This window comes from Castor canadensis, chromosome 1, assembly GCF_047511655.1.
Source record: "Castor canadensis chromosome 1, mCasCan1.hap1v2, whole genome shotgun sequence".
NCBI lineage: Eukaryota > Metazoa > Chordata > Mammalia > Rodentia > Castoridae > Castor > Castor canadensis.
The window spans coordinates 198,144,862-198,164,783 of record NC_133386.1 but is presented as its reverse complement, the minus strand read 5'-3'; the positions used below and the strand labels follow the sequence as shown (position 1 = coordinate 198,164,783).

The window sequence follows — 19,922 nt, the reverse complement described above, 5'->3', positions numbered from 1 at the left end:
CGAAACCCCGCCCCCAGGGGTCCCTGATCTTTGCCCGGGTCAAAGCTCTGCGCCTCCGGGAGACGAATTCTCGAGCCCGCGGCGCTGCCTTTTGTGTGTTTCGCTCCTAGGTGCAGGACCCCCGCCTCCTCTCTAGCCATCTGCAGCGCTCCCCGGCCCCTCCTCTCGGCGCCCTCAGCCCCCTGCTCAGCAACGCGTGCCAGCTCCGGGATCGCTGCTTCGCTCCCCGCCGCGCCAGGAGGAGGGGCGAGGGCCGGCAACCCCCTCCCCCGCGCGCAGCGCCCGAGCCGAACGGAGCCGGGGGACCCGCCGCCGCCGGTCATGTGGGCCGGACTGCTCCTCCGGGCCGCCTGCGTCGTGCTCCTGCTGCCGGGGGCCCCGGCCCGAGGCTACACCGGGAGGAAGCCTCCCGGACACTTCGTGGCCGAGAGGTAAGAGCCCCGCGCCCCTCCGCGGCCTCTCCGGGGAGCGCAATCCGCGTGGAGCTGGGAGGCGCGCCCTAGAACCGCCTGCAGCGGGTCGCCAGCGCGGGGTGCAGCCCAGAGGGTCGGGACAAAGAGATAGCAACTTGTGCGTGGGGCGGGTACCTGTCTTGCGCCCCTGAGTGGGACTGTCCTGCTTAGGACCTCGGAGGGGGCGGGGAGATGGAGAGCCAGTGCTCCCTCCAGGACGCGGACGCAGGACGCTGACCCTTGGTAAGGGGGACCCCTGGACGTGCCGTCTGGTCCCGACTGGCTCTCGACTCGCCGCGCCTGACCTCCTCCATTGCGGCCCCGCTCTGGGACTGGGGGCTTTCCCTGTGTCCTGCCTTTGCGCACACGGTGGCCCTTGGAGCTACCAGGGTCTGTCTGAGTTGCGCTTGGGTTTTCGCCCGTGTGAGTGCGGGGTGAGGGGTGGGGTGAGTGCCCTGCTCCGTCTTTCCGGACCCATACCATCCTCCCACGTGTTCCCCCACCTCCCGCCACCACGGGTGGTGAGCGTGTGTGCGTGTTGCTCGCTGCGAGGGAACACCGTGTCAGCGGGCGGCTTGGCCCGCGGCCACGTGCTCCGGGGGGCGCGCGGCGGGGGCAGCCCCGCCAGGCTCGCACTTGTGTTCCACAGCCCCCGCCAGTTTCTGCTCACACAGAGTGGGCGTTGCCCAGGCTGCCAGCCTCTACCACCTGTCTTCCGGTCACCGCCAGCTCTAGGAGACTCTTTGGGGGGCCCTCTGGGGTGCGCTCCGCCCCTGCCTACCTGAGGGTGCGACTTCACCTGCTTCCCCAGGCACTCTGCTGTCTGCCGCTTTGGTGGCACCGCTTGTCCCTTTCTGAGTTTCCAGCAGCTCAGTTGTTAAGCTCTGTTTGAGGAGCTGCTGGCCCCTCCTCCCAAGCTGCTGCCACCATCTCTTCAGCAAGAGGGACATCTGTGCAAGCCCCCTCCCCTATGGTTTTGACTTCAGAGATGAAAGGGGCTGCTTGGGCCCCAGGGACAGTTTTCTACAGACTTTTCTGTACTGCCGTGGTCTCCTAAGCTTCCTTTTCAAGAATCCATCACATTTGGCACAGACTTTGCTCCCCAAGACCAGGTCAAATCTTGTCCCATGTCCCCAATAGGGCTAAGCACGACTCTGGTGCAGTGTAAAGTGTCTGACTGCTAGATTGTCATCGTCAGTGCTGGACACAGAGTACAATGGGAAGGGTTCTCTGGTGTCTATTCTGTTGTGCTTGGCTTCCCAGTTCAAAGCAGGTGGGATCTATGGCCCTCTGTCTAGTCCTTTGTGGAAGTGATTTTAGTCCCTATTTCTGTCCCTGCCAGGCTTGTGGTTGTGCTACTCCCCCTTCCTCCTTTTTACTTCTCAGCTCTTCCAGGTAACCTCCTCAGAGCCCTCCCACAGTGGCACTGTCACACTGTGTTCTTATCACCTGGTTCCTGTCTACCCAGCATCTCTTGAAGGTGGGGACAGTGGAATATTCCTCAGCTTACCCCTATGTCTTGCCTGGTGTCCAACATAGTCAGTGCCTGTCTGGCTTTCTGCCCTTTCTGGGCCTTGGTTCCCATACCTCCCAACTCTAGAAGGGCTGGCCTGGGCAGACCTGCTGGCATCCAGCTTGGGCAGCTCTCTGGTGCCTCAGAAGTGCTCTCCTTCCCCCTCTTCTGCTGGTTCCTCTTCTCACCCTCTCACTCAATAGCCATTTATTGAGCACTTACTTTGTGCTAGAGTGAAAAAAGAAGCCATTATCCTTAGAGAGTTGTAGGGGAGACAGACAATGAACAAATCATCAACTTGATAAATAATTTAATGTGTCAGGAAGTGTTACAGAGAAAAATAAAGCTAGGTAAGGGTGGGCAAGAAAGGTCTCTGAATTAGCAGAGACTTCAGTGAAGGGCAAGAATGAGCTGAGTGTGTTTGAGAAAGAACGTTTTTCGTTGTTACTGTTTTTTTTTAGGCAAGGTCTTACTATGTAGCCCAGGCTAACCTTGAACTCTCCATCCTCCTGTCTCAGCCTTCTGAGGGATGGGATTACAGGTATAAACTACTACATCCTACCAGGAAGAACCTTCTCAATAACAGGGATTGGCAAGTGCAAAGGTCCTGCAGTGGCCATCCCCCAGGCTCTTCATCTAGAGTCTCCCTTCAGCTCTGAGCTCTCTCTCCTGGCTGATTTTTTGCTCTGTGTTCATAGGGCACATATCTGTAGTAGGCAATATCTGTTCTCTGACACTTTGTTTTTGTCCTGCCTCCAGGAAAGACTGTCAGAGTCATTTTTCTTTGGAAACTTCCTGTTCTTCCCAGGGTGTTTTGGAGAACTGTGTTGACTAACTTACAGACTGGCTGGGGGGCTTTCCTGTTGACTGATCCCTCTCCCTGTACAGAGTGTGCCAAGAGCTTTCCTCTCTTGCAGACGCCGACTGGGCCCCCATGTCTGCCTCTCGGGCTTTGGGAGTGGCTGCTGCCCTGGCTGGGCCCCATCCATGGGCAGTGGGCACTGCACCCTGCGTAAGTGCCTGTCCCTGTTCCCTGAGCCTTTCAATCCCTAGCAGCAGTGTCTGTTGCTGGGATTTGGTCCCTAGGCCAAGGGGCATGTTGGGGCCCAGTTCCCATACCCTCACCTGCATTTCTTCTCTTAGCTCTCTGCTCCTTTGGCTGTGGAAGTGGCGTCTGCATCGCTCCCAATGTCTGTTCTTGCCAAGATGGAGAGCATGGCGCCACCTGCCCAGGTAACTGGGGTGGGCCATGGCTGACAGGAACAACTGAATTAACATTGAGATTCTGTGCCAAGTACTGGGCACTTGAGATGTGTTCTAGCCTGTCCTCTTCAAACCACCGTATCAGGTGGGTATTTTCATACCCATTATATAGGTGAGGAAGCTGAGACGTGGAAGTTATTGTCTTGCCCTGGGTCGCATGGTTAGAAAGTGGAAGAGCTAGGTTGAAAATCAGGCCTGTTTGCTTCCAAAATGATTCTCCTAACAATTCAGGAAGAGCATGGTGCAGCAGGGTGGCTGGGGCCACCACCTGGTGCCCTGCTGTGTTGGTGTGTGCTCACCTGTGTGATGCCTGTTTTAGAAGCCCATGGACCCTGCGGGGAGTATGGCTGTGACATTACCTGCAACCATGGTGGCTGTCAGGAGGTGGCTCGAGTGTGCCCTGTGGGCTTCTTGATGACAGAGACAGCTGTTGGCATCAGGTGTGCAGGTGAGAGACCTAGGGATTGGGGAGGAAAGGGTGGGAGTACCATCTCCTTCTGGAGCCAGGAGCCAGGACAAGCTGTGGTCCCGGAGAGTGGGCAGAGAGGCACACACAGGAATGTGTCACTTCTGTTTTCTCACAAATATTTACTGAGCAGCTCTTTTGGGCAGGAGCTGAGCTTTGGCTGGGGTTACAGATGATCAGCTGGTCACCACTGCTGTTATGGAGATTCCAGACATATGGAAGTGTACAAGGTCAAGGACAAGGACAGCACAATGTAAGGGGGACTGTACCTGGCATGTGCAAGGTGCTGGGCCCACAGAGGGGCATGCATCTAGTATTGGGGATAAACTGACATTTGAAAGATAAGGAAAACAGAAGTCAATAATTATTTTGTATACGTATTATTCATTTGTGATTTTAGAAATTCCCGCAGGAAGTCTTTTACCTTCCTCAGATTCTTTTTATTGTGGTGGCACTGGGATTTGAACTCAGAGCTTCCTGATTGCTAGGCAGGTGCCATTCCTCTTGAAACATACTTCCAGCCCTTTTTTCTCTGGTTATTTTTGGGATAGGGTTTTGCTTTTTGCCTGGGCTGGCCTCGAACTGTGATCCTCCTGATCTCTATCTTCCCAGTAGCTAGAATTACAGGCGTGGGCCACATGGCCCAGGCCCAGATTCTTGCTAGTCTCTCCAGAGTAGCAAGAACCTTTTTGGAGGGTCTTTTATTTTTTTGGCAGTACTGAGGTTTGAACTCAGGGCCTTGCCCTTGCCTAGGTAGACGCACTAACACTTGAACCACATCACCAGCCCTGCTTTTTGCCTTTCTTCCCTTTAAGATAGGGTCTCAGTATGTAGCCCAGGCTGGTCCTGAACTCATGATCCTTCTGCCACCACCTCCTGAGTGCTAGGATTATAGCTGTGTGTCACCTCGCCCGGCTTTTTTAAAGTTTTAATTTTGTCACAATAACGTGTTTCTCTCTGAAGAGAAAAGTAAATGACAATTCATTTAAAAGCATTTGGGAAGTGAGCATAGAAAGGTGAAAATGAAACGCCCCTGGAAGGCCCACCCAGATATATTTCTACTAAAACAAAGTGTTTGTTCTGTCCCTTCCCTGAGTGTGTCTGTGTGTGTACACACATGTGTATATAGGGCATGCATGTGTGTGTTTTATAAAGTCGGGATCATACATTATCTGTAATCTTCCCACTGAACTTTGTAGAGCGGGTGTCACTGAGTAGACCTTACAGTGCCATTGCTAGTGGCTGCATACATGACTGCTGCCATTGACATACCTCCTTGTCCATCTTCCCTCGCCTGGGCCAGCTGCTGTGTGTCCTCTGCACTAGAGAGGCCACTTATCTGCTTCTCTAATTGATTCCAGAAGGAGGACTGTGGGGTGAAAGGGTCTGGCTCACTAGAAGGGTCATGGAGCGCTTGCTGGTTGCATTACCTCCTCTAGAAAGGAGAAGTGGCTGGAGCACCTGAGAGTCCCCAAGTGCCTTTCTGCATAACTCTCTATAGCAGGGGCAAACTGGGCCAGAGAACAATTTCAAAGCAAGCACAGGCCAGGGAGACACTGGCTGGATGGAGATGTAGGGCTCCCCCTTGGGATGGCGTGAGTCCTTCTTAGAGGCAGTGGACATGGTCTTAAAGGGCCTGCCTGAGGGAAGTTGCCAGTTGAAGGCTGAATAGGGAGTAAGGAGAGTGGAGGGGTCTAGTGGGCATGGGGCCAGACATTGTGGAGACTCAGATGCTGACCTTGGTAGGCCCAGCAGATCATATAGGTCCTCAGGAGCTGCCATGGTGCTCAGGTGGAGAAGGACCACCATGCAGCAGGATTTGGGGATTTCCAGCCCCCTTACCCCAGGGCAGAGCATCTGTTAGGCTAACCTTTTTTTTTTGTGGCATTGGGGTTTGAATTTGGGCTTATGCTTGATAGGGCTGATTTCGAACCTTGATACTTCTGATCTCTGCCTCTTGAGTAGCTAGGATTACAGTTGTAAGCAACTGTTGTCTGGCTAGGCTAACCTTAAAGTTATCCAAGCAGTTACCCCACAGCCTGGTCTTAACCTGTCCTGACTTGACAGTTCCCAAAGACCACAGCTGCTGCACCCCCAGTTCCTCAAACCCTTTGCCACCTGGACAGCCCCTCCTCCTGATGCTCAGGGGCCCCTCATGCTCCTTCAGGGCCTACATGCTGTGGCTGGTTTTCCTACACAGGGCATATGTTACCCCCTCCCCAGGCACTGGCCTCCTATGGGCACATGTCTTAGCTCCTCTGTCATCAGACTGAAAACATCTGGAGAGTCGAGGCTGTGCTTGAGTCACTTTTGTGTCCTCAGAGTCCCCTCTCTGGGTCTACCACACACAGTCGGTGCTCAGTGAACATCTAAGAGACGAACACTGTTGATAATTTTGTCAGCCTTCTTGTCCCTGGCCTTTTGAGGGCCCTGGCGAGTAGCCTCATGGGTGGGGCTGTCACAGACTTCTGCCCTAGCCATCTTCTCTCACCATCTAGTCTGTGGGGGTTAAGGATGGGTTCTGACCCCTTAGGCTCTCTGCCTCTTCTTTCTGGGGTCCCCTCATGGCTGAATGACTTTCCTGGTGCCTGTGAGTGGGGATTCTGCACTGCTGAGTAGGGTCAGTTTTCCCGAGTCATGGCCACACTCAGAGTGAACTGTGGAAGGTTTTTTCTTCCCAGACATTGATGAATGTTTAAGCTCCTCTTGTGAGGGCCAGTGTGTGAACACAGAAGGTGGCTTCGTATGCGAGTGTGGACCTGGTATGCGACTATCCGCCGACCGCCACAGCTGCCAAGGTGAGCGGCCAGACGGGATGGCTGTGCGGGGTGAAACCACACTGAACGCTGTGTTCTGCTGGGCCCTGACCATGTGTCCCCTGTGCCACGGTTCTCTGAGATGCATGCTATATCATCCCTATTTTACAAATGGGGAAACTGAGACTGGCCCAGGTAGAATGAAGGTTTGAACCCCAGAATGGCGGACTCTAGGGCTGCTGCTGCTTTAGAGTGGGGTGGAGGGATGGGGATGAAGGAGAGGCCTTGGGGACAGCAGGGGGTAGAGGAGACAGATTCACACAGTGCAGGAGGCTACTGAGATGAGGGAGGACCTGGAGGGACCCAGGTTGTGAGCAGGTTCGGAGGGGCTGCGGAGGGGCTGTGATGGGGCAGTCATTGACTGCATTCATTGGTTCCACCTGCCTGGTTCTGGGCCAGGTTTTGGGGATACCAGGGCAATAGGACCCTACCCCTCTCAGTCTGTTGGTTTGGGCAAGAACAAGATTGGGATGAGGTACCAGGGCTGTGGGGGCCCAGGGAGAAGAAGGGGTCTTCCCTCTTTTGTGATAAAGGTGAGATCTTTTCAACAGTGACTGGCCCTTTTCTGGTGACTTTGATTTACACAAGTCATATAGGAGACAGTTTCATTTGCACAAGGCAGAGGAGTCAAAGGCAGCCCCTTGATACTACGCTTTTATTTTCTCTGCATGTGAAATTTTATAAAGTATTAAAAGATATTTGGAAGTCACAGTGCAAGGCTTGGGCTCTCTCTTCCCTGGCCGCTCTCTCTACTCTCCCTAGAGAATAACCCTGTTATCCTAATCATCTTGAGCTGCTGTAACAAAGTGCTGCAGGCTGGGACACTTAAACAACAGGCACTTACTCTCCCAGTTCCAGAGAGCTGTCTGGCAGGGTTCCTGATGAGGGCTCTCTTCCTGACTTGCAGACGAGAGAGGGACAGAGGCACTCTGGTGTCTTCTAAGGGCACTAGTGCCATTATGAGGGTACCACCCTGACGACCTCATTCAACCTGAATTATCTCCCAAAGATCCCATCTCCAAAATGCTACCATTTTGGGAGGAACACCTTCAACATAAATTTTGGGGTGGGGGATACAACTCAGTTTGTGCCATCTAGTTATCAGCCTGTTATGTGTTTTTGTTTTTTTTTTCTTTCTTTTTCTTTTCTTTTGGTAGGATTGGGCTTTGAACTTAGGGCTTTGCACTTACAAAGCAGGTGCTCTACTGCTTGAGCCACACCGCCAGTCCATTTTGCTCTGGTTATTTTGGAGATGGGGGTCCCATGAACTATTTGCCCTGGCTGGCCTTGAACTGTGAGCCTCCCGATCTCAACCTCCCAAGTAGCTAGGATTACAGGCGTGAGCCACTGCCACTCGGTCTGACTACATGTTCTTACATACGTACACACTTACAGCAATATGCTGCTTGTCAAACTCTTGTGTTCTGGGTACAAGTCTAAGCATTTTACATGTGTTTTCTTATTTCATCCTCAAAATTATCCTTTGAGGTTGATATTGTTTATCTCATTTTTTTTTTCCATTACTGGGGCTTGAACTCAGGGCTTTCACCTTGAGCCACTCCAAAAAAGGCCTGTTTTTGTGAAGGTTGTTTTCGAGATAGGGTCTCACAAACTATTTGCCTGGGCTGGCTTCAAACCTCAATCCTCCTGATCTCTGCCTCCTGAGTGTGAGCCACTGCACCTGGCTTTTATCTCCATCTTATTGATAGGAATGCTGAGGCCTTACAAAATTAAATAACTTACCTAAGATCTTGTTAGAGCTGGTGTTTGAACCCAATCATTCCTTTGCTTATTTTCCCCGTGAACAATTGGTCTTAAAGATCTTTCCACATTAGAGGAAACAGGTGGCTGCCTCTCTTTTAACTGTCCCCTTCTATTCTGCAGGACAGGTATCCATATTTTGTATGCTCTTTTATTGATGAGTATGGAGATTATTTCCAGTTTTTCACGATTTCAGACAACACGGGGAAGCTGGTACACAAGAGGGGCTGTGGAAGCTGAGTTTTGAAGTAGGCATAGGAGTTTTCTAGTCAGACAAGAGGGAAAGGCTTTCAGGGAAGACAGAATATGGGTCAAAGGGGAGGCCGGCAGGAGGTGGGGTGTGCTTAGAAGATGGCAAGAACTTAATTAAGCAAGAGTGAAGGTGAGGGGCTGGGAAGGAGCCAGGAAGCGCAGCCCAAGGCTGTTGAAAGGTATTTAAAGGTTTCAGGAGTGTGCTGTCACACAGGCCGGAGCTCCAGAGAGGTTTTGAGCAGAGAGTGGCCTGGGCAGAGGATCCCTTTGGTGACAACATCCTGGAGGCTGTGTGAGGATGGCACAGATGGAGGTGGAAGATACACAGGGGCTGTCCATTCTCCAACCTAGAGACAAAGGTGGCCCAGGCTGGGGTGAGGTGGAGAGGGTGGAGAGAAGCAGGCTGGCTAGAAGTGTTTAAGGAACTGACAGACTGGGTGAGGGGACGAAAGTGGTCCCCCATGGCCCTGAGCGGGGTGGGAAAGGGGACTGGGAGAGGGTTTCTAAACTGGGGAGGCGATCGCTAGTCTTGTCCTTTGCCTCGCAGACACTGATGAATGCCTAGGGACCCCCTGTCAGCAGAGATGTAAGAATAGCATTGGCAGCTACAGGTGCTCCTGCCGTCCTGGCTTCCACCTGCACGGCAACCGGCACTCCTGTGTAGGTAAGACTGGGGATTCCGAGGTCTGCACACTCAGGCTGCCAATCAAGAAGGTGGGTGGGGTCAGCCCTGGGGCCTGAGAAGGTCAACACTTGGACCTCCTGGTCATCTGGAGCCCAAGGGCTCCAGCCCATGGCTGACGTTGGCTCCGCTCAGGAGACCCTGTGCTGGGTGTTCCCTGGCCATGTGCTGTTTTCCTTCTCTTATGTTTTTCCTTCACTCTTCTCCCAGATACACCCCAAGGATTCCTTTCTGCCCACCCATTTTGTTGGCTGCCTTTGTCCCCCTGGGTAAATAAACCACTTTATGTCTTGGTTCCTGTGTTAGAAGGAGACCCCTGTTTTCTCAGTCCATTAGCAGAAATTTCCAGAAAGGGAAATTGGTTTGAGTTTGGCTCATACATCAAAGGTGGGACTCCATGGCTTGAAAAAGACCTTGTTCTAGCATAGTTAGGTATTTATCCTGAGGCTCACTTTGAGCAGCACAGTGAGTTTTGAGACGCTTTTTAGACAGTAGAAGGCTTGGAGGTGCGATTCCCGGCAGGGCTCAGCCACATCATCCAGCACTTACTGGCTGCTGCATAGTACTGGGGTTGAGCTGCTCATACATCCATTAAGTGACAGCTGGATGCATGAACCTTCCAAGGCAACTGTCGCTAGATTTCAGCCCATGTTCAGCCAACCTAGTCCCATCCTGCACCATGGAGCAGACCCTGTGAGAACTTCGCAGGGAAACTCGCACAGCCTTCTGGGCTAAGGGACGGGAGGAAGGAGTCTGCAGCATGGACAAGGTAACGAGGCTCTTTCACAGATGTAAACGAGTGTCGGAGGCCGCAGGAGAGGCGAGTCTGCCACCATTCCTGCCATAACACCGTGGGCAGCTTCCTGTGCACCTGCCGACCTGGCTTCAGGCTTCGAGCTGACAGGGTGTCCTGTGAAGGTGAGCACCAGGCTTCACCCTCCTGGCCCTGGCCCTGGCCCTGGCCATGACCTCCCAGAGCCAGGCCCCTTCCTCTCTTCCCTGGCTTCTCCCTCCCACCAGCTCCCACCCTCCAGGCCCCGCCCTCTGGTGCTAGGCTCCGCCCTCAATGCCTGGCTTGCCTCCTGGCACCAGGCCCCTCCTTCCACCCCAGGTCTCACCTTCCCACCAGGCCCCACCTGCAGGGCGGGGGTCATGGAAGAGGACACACATGCACACACACACACACACACACACACACACACACACACACACACACACACACACACACATATACACGCACACACATACGCACACATATACACACTAACCAGGCCCTTTTTTCAGTTCATCCTATTTGCATTCCCCTTCCCATTCTTTACCATTCTCTTTCTGTTTTCTGGGTGGAGGAAACCCCAACCCAGGCATAGGAGTTGGGGATGAATATTCCTAAAATAGACCCCTGAGGAATTAGAGGTCTTTTGGGCTCAGGAAAACTTACATCGATTTGAGGATGGCAAGGAAGGGAGGGCAAGCCAATCTGGTCTGAAGCAGCCCAACGTCCAAGTCACTGGCTAGCCCCCTCTGCCTGCACACTGGTGCCTTCCCAGCCATTTTCCATGAGGTTGTCACCATGGCCCCAGCAGTTTGCTGTCAGATCCACTTTGTTGATGAGGAAATGGTCCCAGAGACTGACTTGTGGTAGAGCAGAGTCCAGGACCCCTGACCCTTGTCCCTGCCCCTGCTGCCTCCCTCAGGAGACCTCGTGTTTCCCTTTCAGCTTCCCCGAAGGCTGTGCTGGCCCCATCCGCCATCCTGCAGCCCCGCCAGCAGTCCCCCAAGATGCCTCTGCTGCTTCCCGAGGCTGGCCAGCCTGCGCTGTCCCCAGGACACAGCCCTCCTCCAGAAGCCTCAGGGCCTCCTTCCAGAGTCAGGACAACCCATCTGCCACCCACGTCGTTCCCTACCCAGCGGCTTTCCACCCCAGTGCCCACTGTCTCCCTGCTGGGGACCCTCAAACTCCCCTCCCTTCTCCAGGGGGAGTTACTGGGAACACCCAAGGGCCCCAGGCCAGCCACAGGCCCTGATCCCTGCTGGCACCTGGGAGCCTTGTATGCATCAGGGAGCCACTGGCCACAGCCTGACTGTTCTCAGTGCTGGTGCGAGGTGGGTGTGAGGGTTCTGGGATGCCCCGGTAGAGCTTCTGGGGTCTGGTGGTGGCTGCAACTTCTGCTTATGTTTCCAGGATGGGGTGGTAACCTGTGGAAAGGTTAAGTGTGAAGTCACCTGTTCCCACCCGATTCCCCCCAGAGATGGGGGGTGCTGCCCCTCCTGTACAGGTAAGAGCTGGGGCCTGGAAGGATACAGCCCTGCTCCTCCCTCCCCAGCCCTCGTATAGCCCAGATGTGGTTCTTCAACTGTCTTGTATATTCTTAGAATCACTTGGAAGGCTGCATAAACCCTAGGGGCCCTGATCAGGCAGGCCTGGGCCTAAGACTGCATTCCTCACAAGCCCCCAGGTGCTGCTGGTCTGGGGACCATGCTTTGAGAACCATTTATCTGTGCTGCAGCCTCACAGAGGTTTTTTTTTAAAATTTTTTGCTGTAGTGGGGATTGAACTCAGGACTTCATGCTTACTAGACCAACACTCCACCACTTAAGTCACACCCTCAGTCCTGTTTGCTTTTAGTTTGTTTTTCAGATAGGGTCTCACACTTTGGCCTATGTCAGCCGCTGACTGTTATCCTGTGTCTCCCATGTAGCTGGGATTACAGACCTGCAGTGTCTTGCCCGACTTATTAGTTGATATGGATCTTGCTAACTTTTTGCCCAAACTGGTGTTAAAATGCCATCCTCCCAAGTAGCTGGATTGTAGGCATGTGCCACCATACCTGGTTCTCTCTTTGTTTTCTTGAGGTACTGAGTAGCAAATCCAGAACCCCGTGTATGCTAGGTAAGCGCTGTACCCTGAGGTCAGTCTCCAGCCTTGCAGTGCCTTCAAGGGGAGCTGTTCCTCCTCCTCCCTCTTCCCTTCCTCCCTACCCCCTCCCTTTCTTTCTCCCTCCCTCCCTCCCTTCAATGAGTCTCCAAGCCCACTCTGCTGTCCCCTTCCCCTGTCCAGCCACCCCCCCCCCCACTCCCACCACTTGCCTAGCATTGGTGAGGTCCTGGGTTCAATCCCCAACACTGCAGAACAACAGTCTTCCCAAGGTTTAACCCAGAAGTGCACTTACTGATTTTCTTAATTTTAATTGTGACCTTTTACTATGTTCCTGCTATGTACTGCACCCTGGATGGAAAGTTATAGCTAAGGTTGCAACCCTTCCAAGTCTCCTGCTGGAAATACAGTGGTATTTCCATTTTACAGTGAAAATAGCTGAACCCCAGAGGTGAGGGATACCTCCAGGGCCACTCAGGTAGACTGAGCTGGCAGGCTAGATTCTTTCTTTCTTTCTTTAGGACTGGGTTTTGAACTCAGGGCTTTATACTTGCAAAGCAGGCATTCTACTGCTTGAGCCACACCTGCAGCCCATTTTGCTCTGGTTATTTTGGAGACAGGATTGCGAACTATTGGCCCGGGTTGGCCTTGAACTTCGATCTCCCTGATCGCAGCCTCCCAAGGAGGCTAGGTTGTCCAGCTGCCTGTCCTGCATGGTGGGGATAAAATACTGCACTTTCAAGATAATGTGGCTTTACCTGACATCAATGGACCCTCCTGAGCCTGTGCGTCTTGCCGATCGATGTCTCCTCAGGGATTTTAGGACTACACAGTTCGGGAAAACTGAGCTGTGGGGCATCCAGGGCAGTGGGAGAAGGTTCCAGATGCTTTATGCCTGGAAAAGTAGACAGACCTCCAGTTTCCTCTTCTTTGAAGAGGTTGATGCTACCACCTCCGGTTTGTCTTTCAAAGGCTGCTTTCACAGTGGCGCCTTCCGAGCAGAGGAGGACGTGTTTTCACCTCCCGACGAGAACTGCACTGTTTGTGTCTGTCTGGTAAGCATGACGAGATCCCTGGAGCCTCGCTGTGTTTTCTTAACCTTTGGGGGTTTAGAAGAGAGGGAGGAGACTGGATGTTAAAGGTGAGCTTCTTCCCTGGAAGGGAGCAGTCTCACATTGTAGATTTTGGTCAGATTTAAAAGACTGGGGGAAGAGTAAATGCTGTAAGCTGGTGGGCTCAGGGAGCCTTCTGCTGGGCAGGAAAGAGCCAAAGGCAAACAGGGGCCATCTGTCTGGGAAGGGAAGGGATAAAACTCCTTCAGAAACTTCCCCAAGGGAGGCTGATTTCTCCAGGCAAAATATTTGCCAGCACAACAGAGGTGTCCACATCTGGGAGGGAGACGGCTCATTACCACACTTGGTTTATTAGGAGTGTTTTGTGGGCTAGGTATGGTGGCTAATGCCTGTAATCCCAGCTACATGGGAGGAGGAGGTAGGAGGATCAAGGTCCGAGCTGGCCTGGGGAAATATGTGAGACTGTATCTGAAAAAATAAACTAAAGCAAAAGGGCTGGATGTGTGGCCCAAGTGATAGAGCGCTTGGCAAAGCCCTGAGTTAAAAACCCCAGTACTGCTTTAAAAAATGATTTGGCAAGTTTACTCCTCCAAAAGTAGTCAGTAAGCACCTCCTGTGTGCCTCACAGTGCCAGATGCCTCCACATGGATTTGACTGTGGGCACTCACTGTGTGCCAGAGACAGGGTTGGTGCCCTTCATCGTTTCTTCCCCTGAGGCTCCAGGAAGCTCCTGCGTCTGTTGCTGCTCCTGTTCTCAGATGCAAAGACTGAGACTGAGAGGTGGGAGGGCTGGGATTTGAACCTGGCTCTATCCACACCCTTATTGCCACCCTCTGGCTATCTTTAAAAAAGGTTCCTGGTCTGTCCACAAACACAGAAGGTGTGGCTTAAGATAGGGGCATGTGGACAGTGGCTCGTGTCCCTCACTGAATTCTTCCTGTGTGCGAAGCACTTTCATACAACTCGTTTCGTGTAAAGAGAAGGACGCTGATTCTACCCGTCTCACTGATGGGGAGACTGAGGCTCGAAGATGTCATGACCTTTGCCTGGGTTCTTATTAGTAGAGGATCAGACAGACACTGGAACTCAGGCCTAGATAACTGCAAAGCTGAAGGCTTTTTGATCTTAATTTCAAACTTTTGAAATTTGTTATTTATTTATTTTGGCAGTACCAGGGTTTGAACCCAGGGCTTTGTGCTTGATAGGTAGGTACTCTACTGCTTGAGCCATGCCTGCAGCCCTTTTTGCTCTTTTTGCTTTTGAGATAGGGTCTTGCTTTTTGCCGAGGCCAGCCTGGAAAGTGTCAGCCTCCTAATTTACAATTCCTGCAATAGCTAGGATGACAGGCGTGCTCTACCATGCCTGACTTTTCTCATTAAGATGGGGGTCTCTCAAACTTTATTTTGCCTGGGTTGCCCTCCAACCTTGACCCAGGAGGAATTTAGCCTGCCAAGTAGCTAGGATTATAGGCTTGAGCCATCACAGCCACCTTAAAATTTATTTTTAAAGTTAATTCTTTGACTGTCTAATAAGAGCCACTTGGGTCAAGACCCAGCTGCCCACGAAGGGGCAGAGGGTCTCCTTCCCACCAGGAATAACCTGGACCCGCCTTGCAGCATCCTCCCAGCCCTTCTGTTTGCTGGGCACTTTTGCATAAGGAAGGTGGCAGTGGCACGCTTTGCTGTCTTGTCTGCCCTGGCCTTTCCCATGCAACCATGAGCCTTTGAAAGAACAGTCTTCCAACCTCTCCATAGCAAGTACCACCTGTGACTATGGTGGCATTGCAGGTCTCAGATAGCTTCCTTTAGGCAGCTATCATGTTGGAAAGGCACAGTATAAAAAGGAAAGGGCTCGTTTGCGCTGGTCCCGAAGGTCAGCAGACATCTGTCCCACCCTTGCCCCCACTACCCTGTTTTGCCTCTTTAGGCTGGAAATGTGTCCTGCATCTCACCCGAGTGTCCTTCTGGCCCCTGTGAGACTGTCTCGCAGTCAGACTGTTGTACCTGTGTCCCGGGTAAGCGACTGTCTGTGTGTGCGGGGAGAGGTTCTTTGGAGTGTGTACTGGGGCAGGGAGAGGGAAGGAGGGGAGGAGACTGACTGCTGGTTCAAAAGCAAGATCAAGTGAAGCATTTCAGTTGCTTGTTTTTGTTTCTTAGTGGTGCTGGAGTCTGAACTCAGGGCCTTATGCTTGCTATGCAGACGCTCTTAATGCTTGAGCCGCTCTACCAGCCTCAGTTGCTCGTTTTTGTGGAGCACTTACTGTGTGTGCGTGGTGGTTTGGATGTCAGGCTGTGCTCTCAGCCTAGGCTGCCTCCTGACCCAGGAGGCACCTAATTTGGCAGGACAGGCATTGCTCTGTCCCTAGACAGGGAGGGAGCTCTCTATTAACTCACTAATGACATAAAAACATGCTTGTCTTTCCTGAGATCACCTCATCACCATCATTGATGTTCCCTGCCAGCTCTGTGCCCCTGCTGTGTGGGGCACCTGCCAGACTCCTGTCACCACCTGAGGGAGGACTATTTATTGCTGTTTTTTATAGATGAGAAAATCTCTTGATGAGAGGTCAAGTGACGGCCCAAAGACACACAGTAATGGAGCAGAACCTGATCTCAAGTCTACCTTGATTTCAAAGCTAGTATTCTTTCCTTTCTTTTTTTCTTAAATGTAACCCTAGAAAAGGTAGTATTCTTTTAAAATATTTTTTCTTAACTTTTAAATACTCTCTCTCTGTGTCTTTCTTTCTCTTTCTGTTCCTCCCTCCCGCCTTCTTTCTCTCTCTCCCTCATATACTGGGGTTTGAATTCAGGGCCTCAAGCTTGCTAGGCAGATGCTCTGCCACTTGAGCCATAAACATAACCCTTTTTTCTTTGGTTATTTTATAGATAGGGTCTTATGTATTTTGCCTGGAATGGGTCTCAGACCTCGATCCTCCTTCTTTTACCTCCCAGATAGATGGGATCATAGGCATGTGTCACCAAACTGGCTTGTTCTTTGAGATAAGGTCTTTTTTTTCCTTCACTATTGGGGTTAGAACTCAAGGCCTTCACCTTGAACCACTCCAACAGCCCTTTTTTGTGATGGGTTTTTTTGAGACAGAGTCTCATGAACTATTTGCCTGGTCTGGCTTTGAACTGTGATCCTCCTAATCTCTGCCTCCTGAGTAGTTAGGATTACAGGCGTGAGCCACCAGTGCCCAGCTGAGATAGGGTCTTTCTAACTTTCTTGTTGTTGTTGTTTGCTTGAGCAGGCTTCAAGCAGTGATTCTCCTAGCTCTACCTCCCAAATATATGGGATTACAGGCATGAGCCACAGTGCCCAGCCTAAATGTTGTGTTATTTTTAATTAAGTTCTTTTTGAGGACTTGGAGATGTGGCTTAAGTGTTAGAATGCCTGCTTTGCAAGTCCTAAGCCCTGATTTCAAACCTCAGGGTCACTAAGAAACAAAAAAAAAGTTTAAATTCTTTTTGAATAGTCACTCTAGTCCCTAATAAGGTAGGAGCCGTTATCAGCTCCATTGTACAGGTGAGAACACTGTGGCTTAAAGAGCGCTAAGTCTGTTTGCTGGAGTGAGACCCTAGTGCATTGTGTAGCTGGGACTTGAACCCAGAGCCACCTGAGTAAACATGAGCGGGCCAGTTTCCTTGGCTGGTTTCAGCTCAGAAAGATCTTCAGATCCAAGGCTCTCACTATATCCTGGTCAGACTTTGGTCTTAGTTGTCTGGAATAGTTTCTCCTGATTTCCTTTTTCTCTTACTCTTTAATTATTTAGGATTTCCTCTGGCTTTTTTGGCTAAGGACCTCATTTTGTGTCCGATTCATTCTGTCAGGTTTTAAGTAGTGAATCCTGTGTCTGGGGTTTGAAGGGGAAGTGGACTCTGGGTTCGGGTATGTGGGAGTGACTTCCCCACATCCCTGCACCCACCTGTCCCCTTTTCCTCTACCTTCCCCAGCTCAAAGTCTCTGAGCCGATTGATTCCCGCTCTGTCCTCTGCAGTGAGATGCTATTTCCGTGATCGGTGGTATGCGGACGGGGCTGTGTTCAGTGGGGGTGGTGACGACTGTACCACCTGCATCTGTCAGGTAGGGTGGCTGAGGTCCCAGCGCCTGTTGAATCGGTGGGAGGTGTGGAAGGGGTGGGCAGCACAGGAATTCACCCAGTGTACCTTGCCCAGAAGAAGATAACCTGCCACACAGCAAAAGGGAGATCAAGGCAGAGTCATAGATCAGGGCAGTAGGCCAGGATCCCCACGGCCTTCCTGCAGTCTCCTTAAAGTTCACCCTTCAGCTCTGCTGTTGATAGAGCACCTACTGTGTACGGAGGACACAGCTCAGCATAGGACAGCCCTAGTCCTCTTTATGGCAGCCCACAGCCTGGACATGGCCAGGTCACCAGAGCCCAAAGCCTTCTTGGGGGCAGGCATGCTCAGTGGAGACCTGCAGGGTGGCTGGGACTAGTGAGGTGAGGTGCTGAGGACACTGCCTCACAGACTGCAGCAGAGGGCAGGAGGACAGAAGCCACCCTTCCGGCTGGAGCAGGAGAGAGTGAAGTGGAAGCAGAAAGAAGGCACAGCTACAGCAGGCATCTGTCTTGACTTGGGTTCCCTGGAGATGGGATTCATGTACAGCTGAGTGACAGGAGTGACTTCTCTCAGGAGAAGTCAGCTGGGAGGCGGACAGGGCAGGGGAAGAAGCTGAGTGAAGAAATAGCCTCAGACCAGATCCAGGGGCAGCTCTGCAGTGTGAATGGTGTCACAGAGACCGGCTGGGCTGAAGACTGGGAACCCACAGCCTATGGGCATGGGGTGAAGGGCCCCCCCCAGCTGTCTCTGGGGGGTGGCTGCTGTCAGCCAGTGGCAGTACTTAGGGGAGGGGTCCTGGGTGGGAGCAGTCACCTCTGTCTCAGGCCCAGTCTGGAAGGGGTTTGCTATCTGGGCCGGGGAAGCTGCTGCAAGTTCAGAGCTGGGGAGTGATGTGATCCGACTGGTGCCCAGAAAAGACCTGTGGCTACAGAGAGTGTATTGGGGGAGCGAGAGTGGAGAGCAGGAGGAGAGAGCCTGGATGGATGTGGGTTCTGGAGGGAGGGTGAGAGATGCAGGTCCAGCTAGGTAGGAGAGGGGATATACCCAGTAATTCCAAGGACTCTTTCCTAACCCCCAAGGAAGGACTTGCCTTTCCCTCCCCGCTCTGTCCCCCTGGAAATTTCTCTTTTTGTGGATGAATTCAGAGCATCACACTTGCAAAGCAGGTGCTCTCCCACGTGAGCCACACTTTCAGTACATTTTCCACTGGTTATTTTGGAGATGGAATCTTTAGAACTGTTTTCCCGGGCTGGCCTCAAACCACCATCCTTCTGTTCTCAGCCTCCCAAGTAGAATTACAGGTGTGAGCCTGCTTCCCTGGAGATTTCTTTATCACTTTTCCTTGACGGGGACAGGAAAGGGGAATGACTGCCCACCAGCCTCCTCTTCATTGGGGACCCGCCCTCACTGCCTATGACCTTGGTTCTCTTCCAGAATGGGGAGGTGGAATGTTCCTTCACGCCATGTCCAGAGCTGGACTGTCCCCGAGAGGAGTGGTGGCTGGGCCCGGGACAGTGCTGTTTCACCTGCCGGAAGCCCACACCCACCACAGGTGAGGCTTTGCCAGGTGGCACCAGGACAGGGTTTAATGCCCAGGAGGGAGGCTGCACTTCTTTCTCAAGACTGTTGGGGCATGTATGTATGTTTGCGAGTGTGTGTGCTTGTGTCTGTGTTTGTATGAGTTGTGACTGAGCGTGTAGGTTTGTATGGGTGAGTATTACTGTGTGTCACAATATGTTTGTGAGTATGTATATGTCCGTGTTTTTGTATGAGTGCTTGTGTGAGTTTGAAGGGTACTTGTGTGTGAGTATGTCTTGTGCAAGTGTGTGTAAGTTGTGTGTCTAGGTATTAGTGTGTGAATGGTATATCTGAGTGAGTGTGTATGAGTGAGTGTGTTTTATATAGTGTGTGTGAGTGAATGTGTGTGGGTTCACTGAGTGTTTTTTTTTGTGAGTGGTTATCTGTATGACTGTGCAATGACTTTGTGCTTATATATTTGTGTGTCTGGTATGTCTGAGTGTGCACACTTGTGTGTACATAAATGTGTACATTATATTTGGTAGGAGTTTGTGTGTGTGTGAGTTGTGGCTTGGGAGCATGTGTGTAAGTTCATGTGTGTGTCTAAATGTGTTTGAGTGTGCACGTCCTGTGTTTTTGGGATGTGTCCATGTGTTTGCATGCGTGTGAGTGTGTTTGTGTGTACGTGTAAGCGTGAGTTTGTGGTTGTGTAAGCTTGTGTATGGTGATGTGTGTGCGTGTGAGCATGAGATGTCATCCTTGAGGTGGTGCTGTAGGTCCAGCGAGCACTTCTGCCCTCTGCCCTCTTTTTTGTGGTGGTCGGGTGTGAACCCAGGGCCTCAAGCATGCTAGGCAAGCACTCTACTGCTGAGCCTCACCCTGGTCTTCTGCTCACTGTCCTTTCTCCCTCCCTTCTCCCCTCCCCAACCCCCCAACTCCACCAGGCTGCTCTCTTGATGACAACGGGGTCGAGTTTCCAATTGGACAGATCTGGTCGCCTGGTGATCCCTGTGAGTTATGCATCTGCCAGGTGAATGACAGCCTGCTCGCCTTCAGCTGCTTTACCCGGCTGTCCACCCGCCTCTGAGACTGGGCCTCCTCTAGCCCAACTCATTCACCCTCCTGGAAAGAGTTGGGACGCATTCGTACTGTCCTTGGTGGACGGTTGA

At 52.2% G+C, this 19,922-nt stretch overlaps 1 protein-coding gene across 6 annotated transcripts in view; it reads left to right on the top strand.

Annotated features, from left to right (window-relative positions):
• Positions 1–295: 295 nt before the first annotated feature.
• Vwce (von Willebrand factor C and EGF domains) overlaps positions 296–19,922 on the top strand; it is a 28,875-nt gene continuing 9,248 nt past the window's right edge. For 2 of the 6 annotated variants that reach the window (XM_074046673.1, XM_020163185.2), the window contains exons 1-14: positions 296–431; positions 2,883–2,977; positions 3,109–3,198; positions 3,548–3,676; positions 6,376–6,492; positions 9,071–9,187; positions 9,995–10,123; positions 10,923–11,308; positions 11,388–11,481; positions 13,053–13,135; positions 15,080–15,167; positions 17,151–17,236; positions 18,670–18,787; positions 19,698–19,783. In XM_074046673.1, coding sequence (XP_073902774.1) covers positions 322–431; positions 2,883–2,977; positions 3,109–3,198; positions 3,548–3,676; positions 6,376–6,492; positions 9,071–9,187; positions 9,995–10,123; positions 10,923–11,308; positions 11,388–11,481; positions 13,053–13,135; positions 15,080–15,167; positions 17,151–17,236; positions 18,670–18,787; positions 19,698–19,783 — 1,728 coding nt within the window. In that variant the 5' untranslated portion in view covers positions 296–321. The other 4 variants (XM_074046663.1, XM_074046668.1, XM_074046675.1 and 1 more) reach the window with 4 other exon arrangements.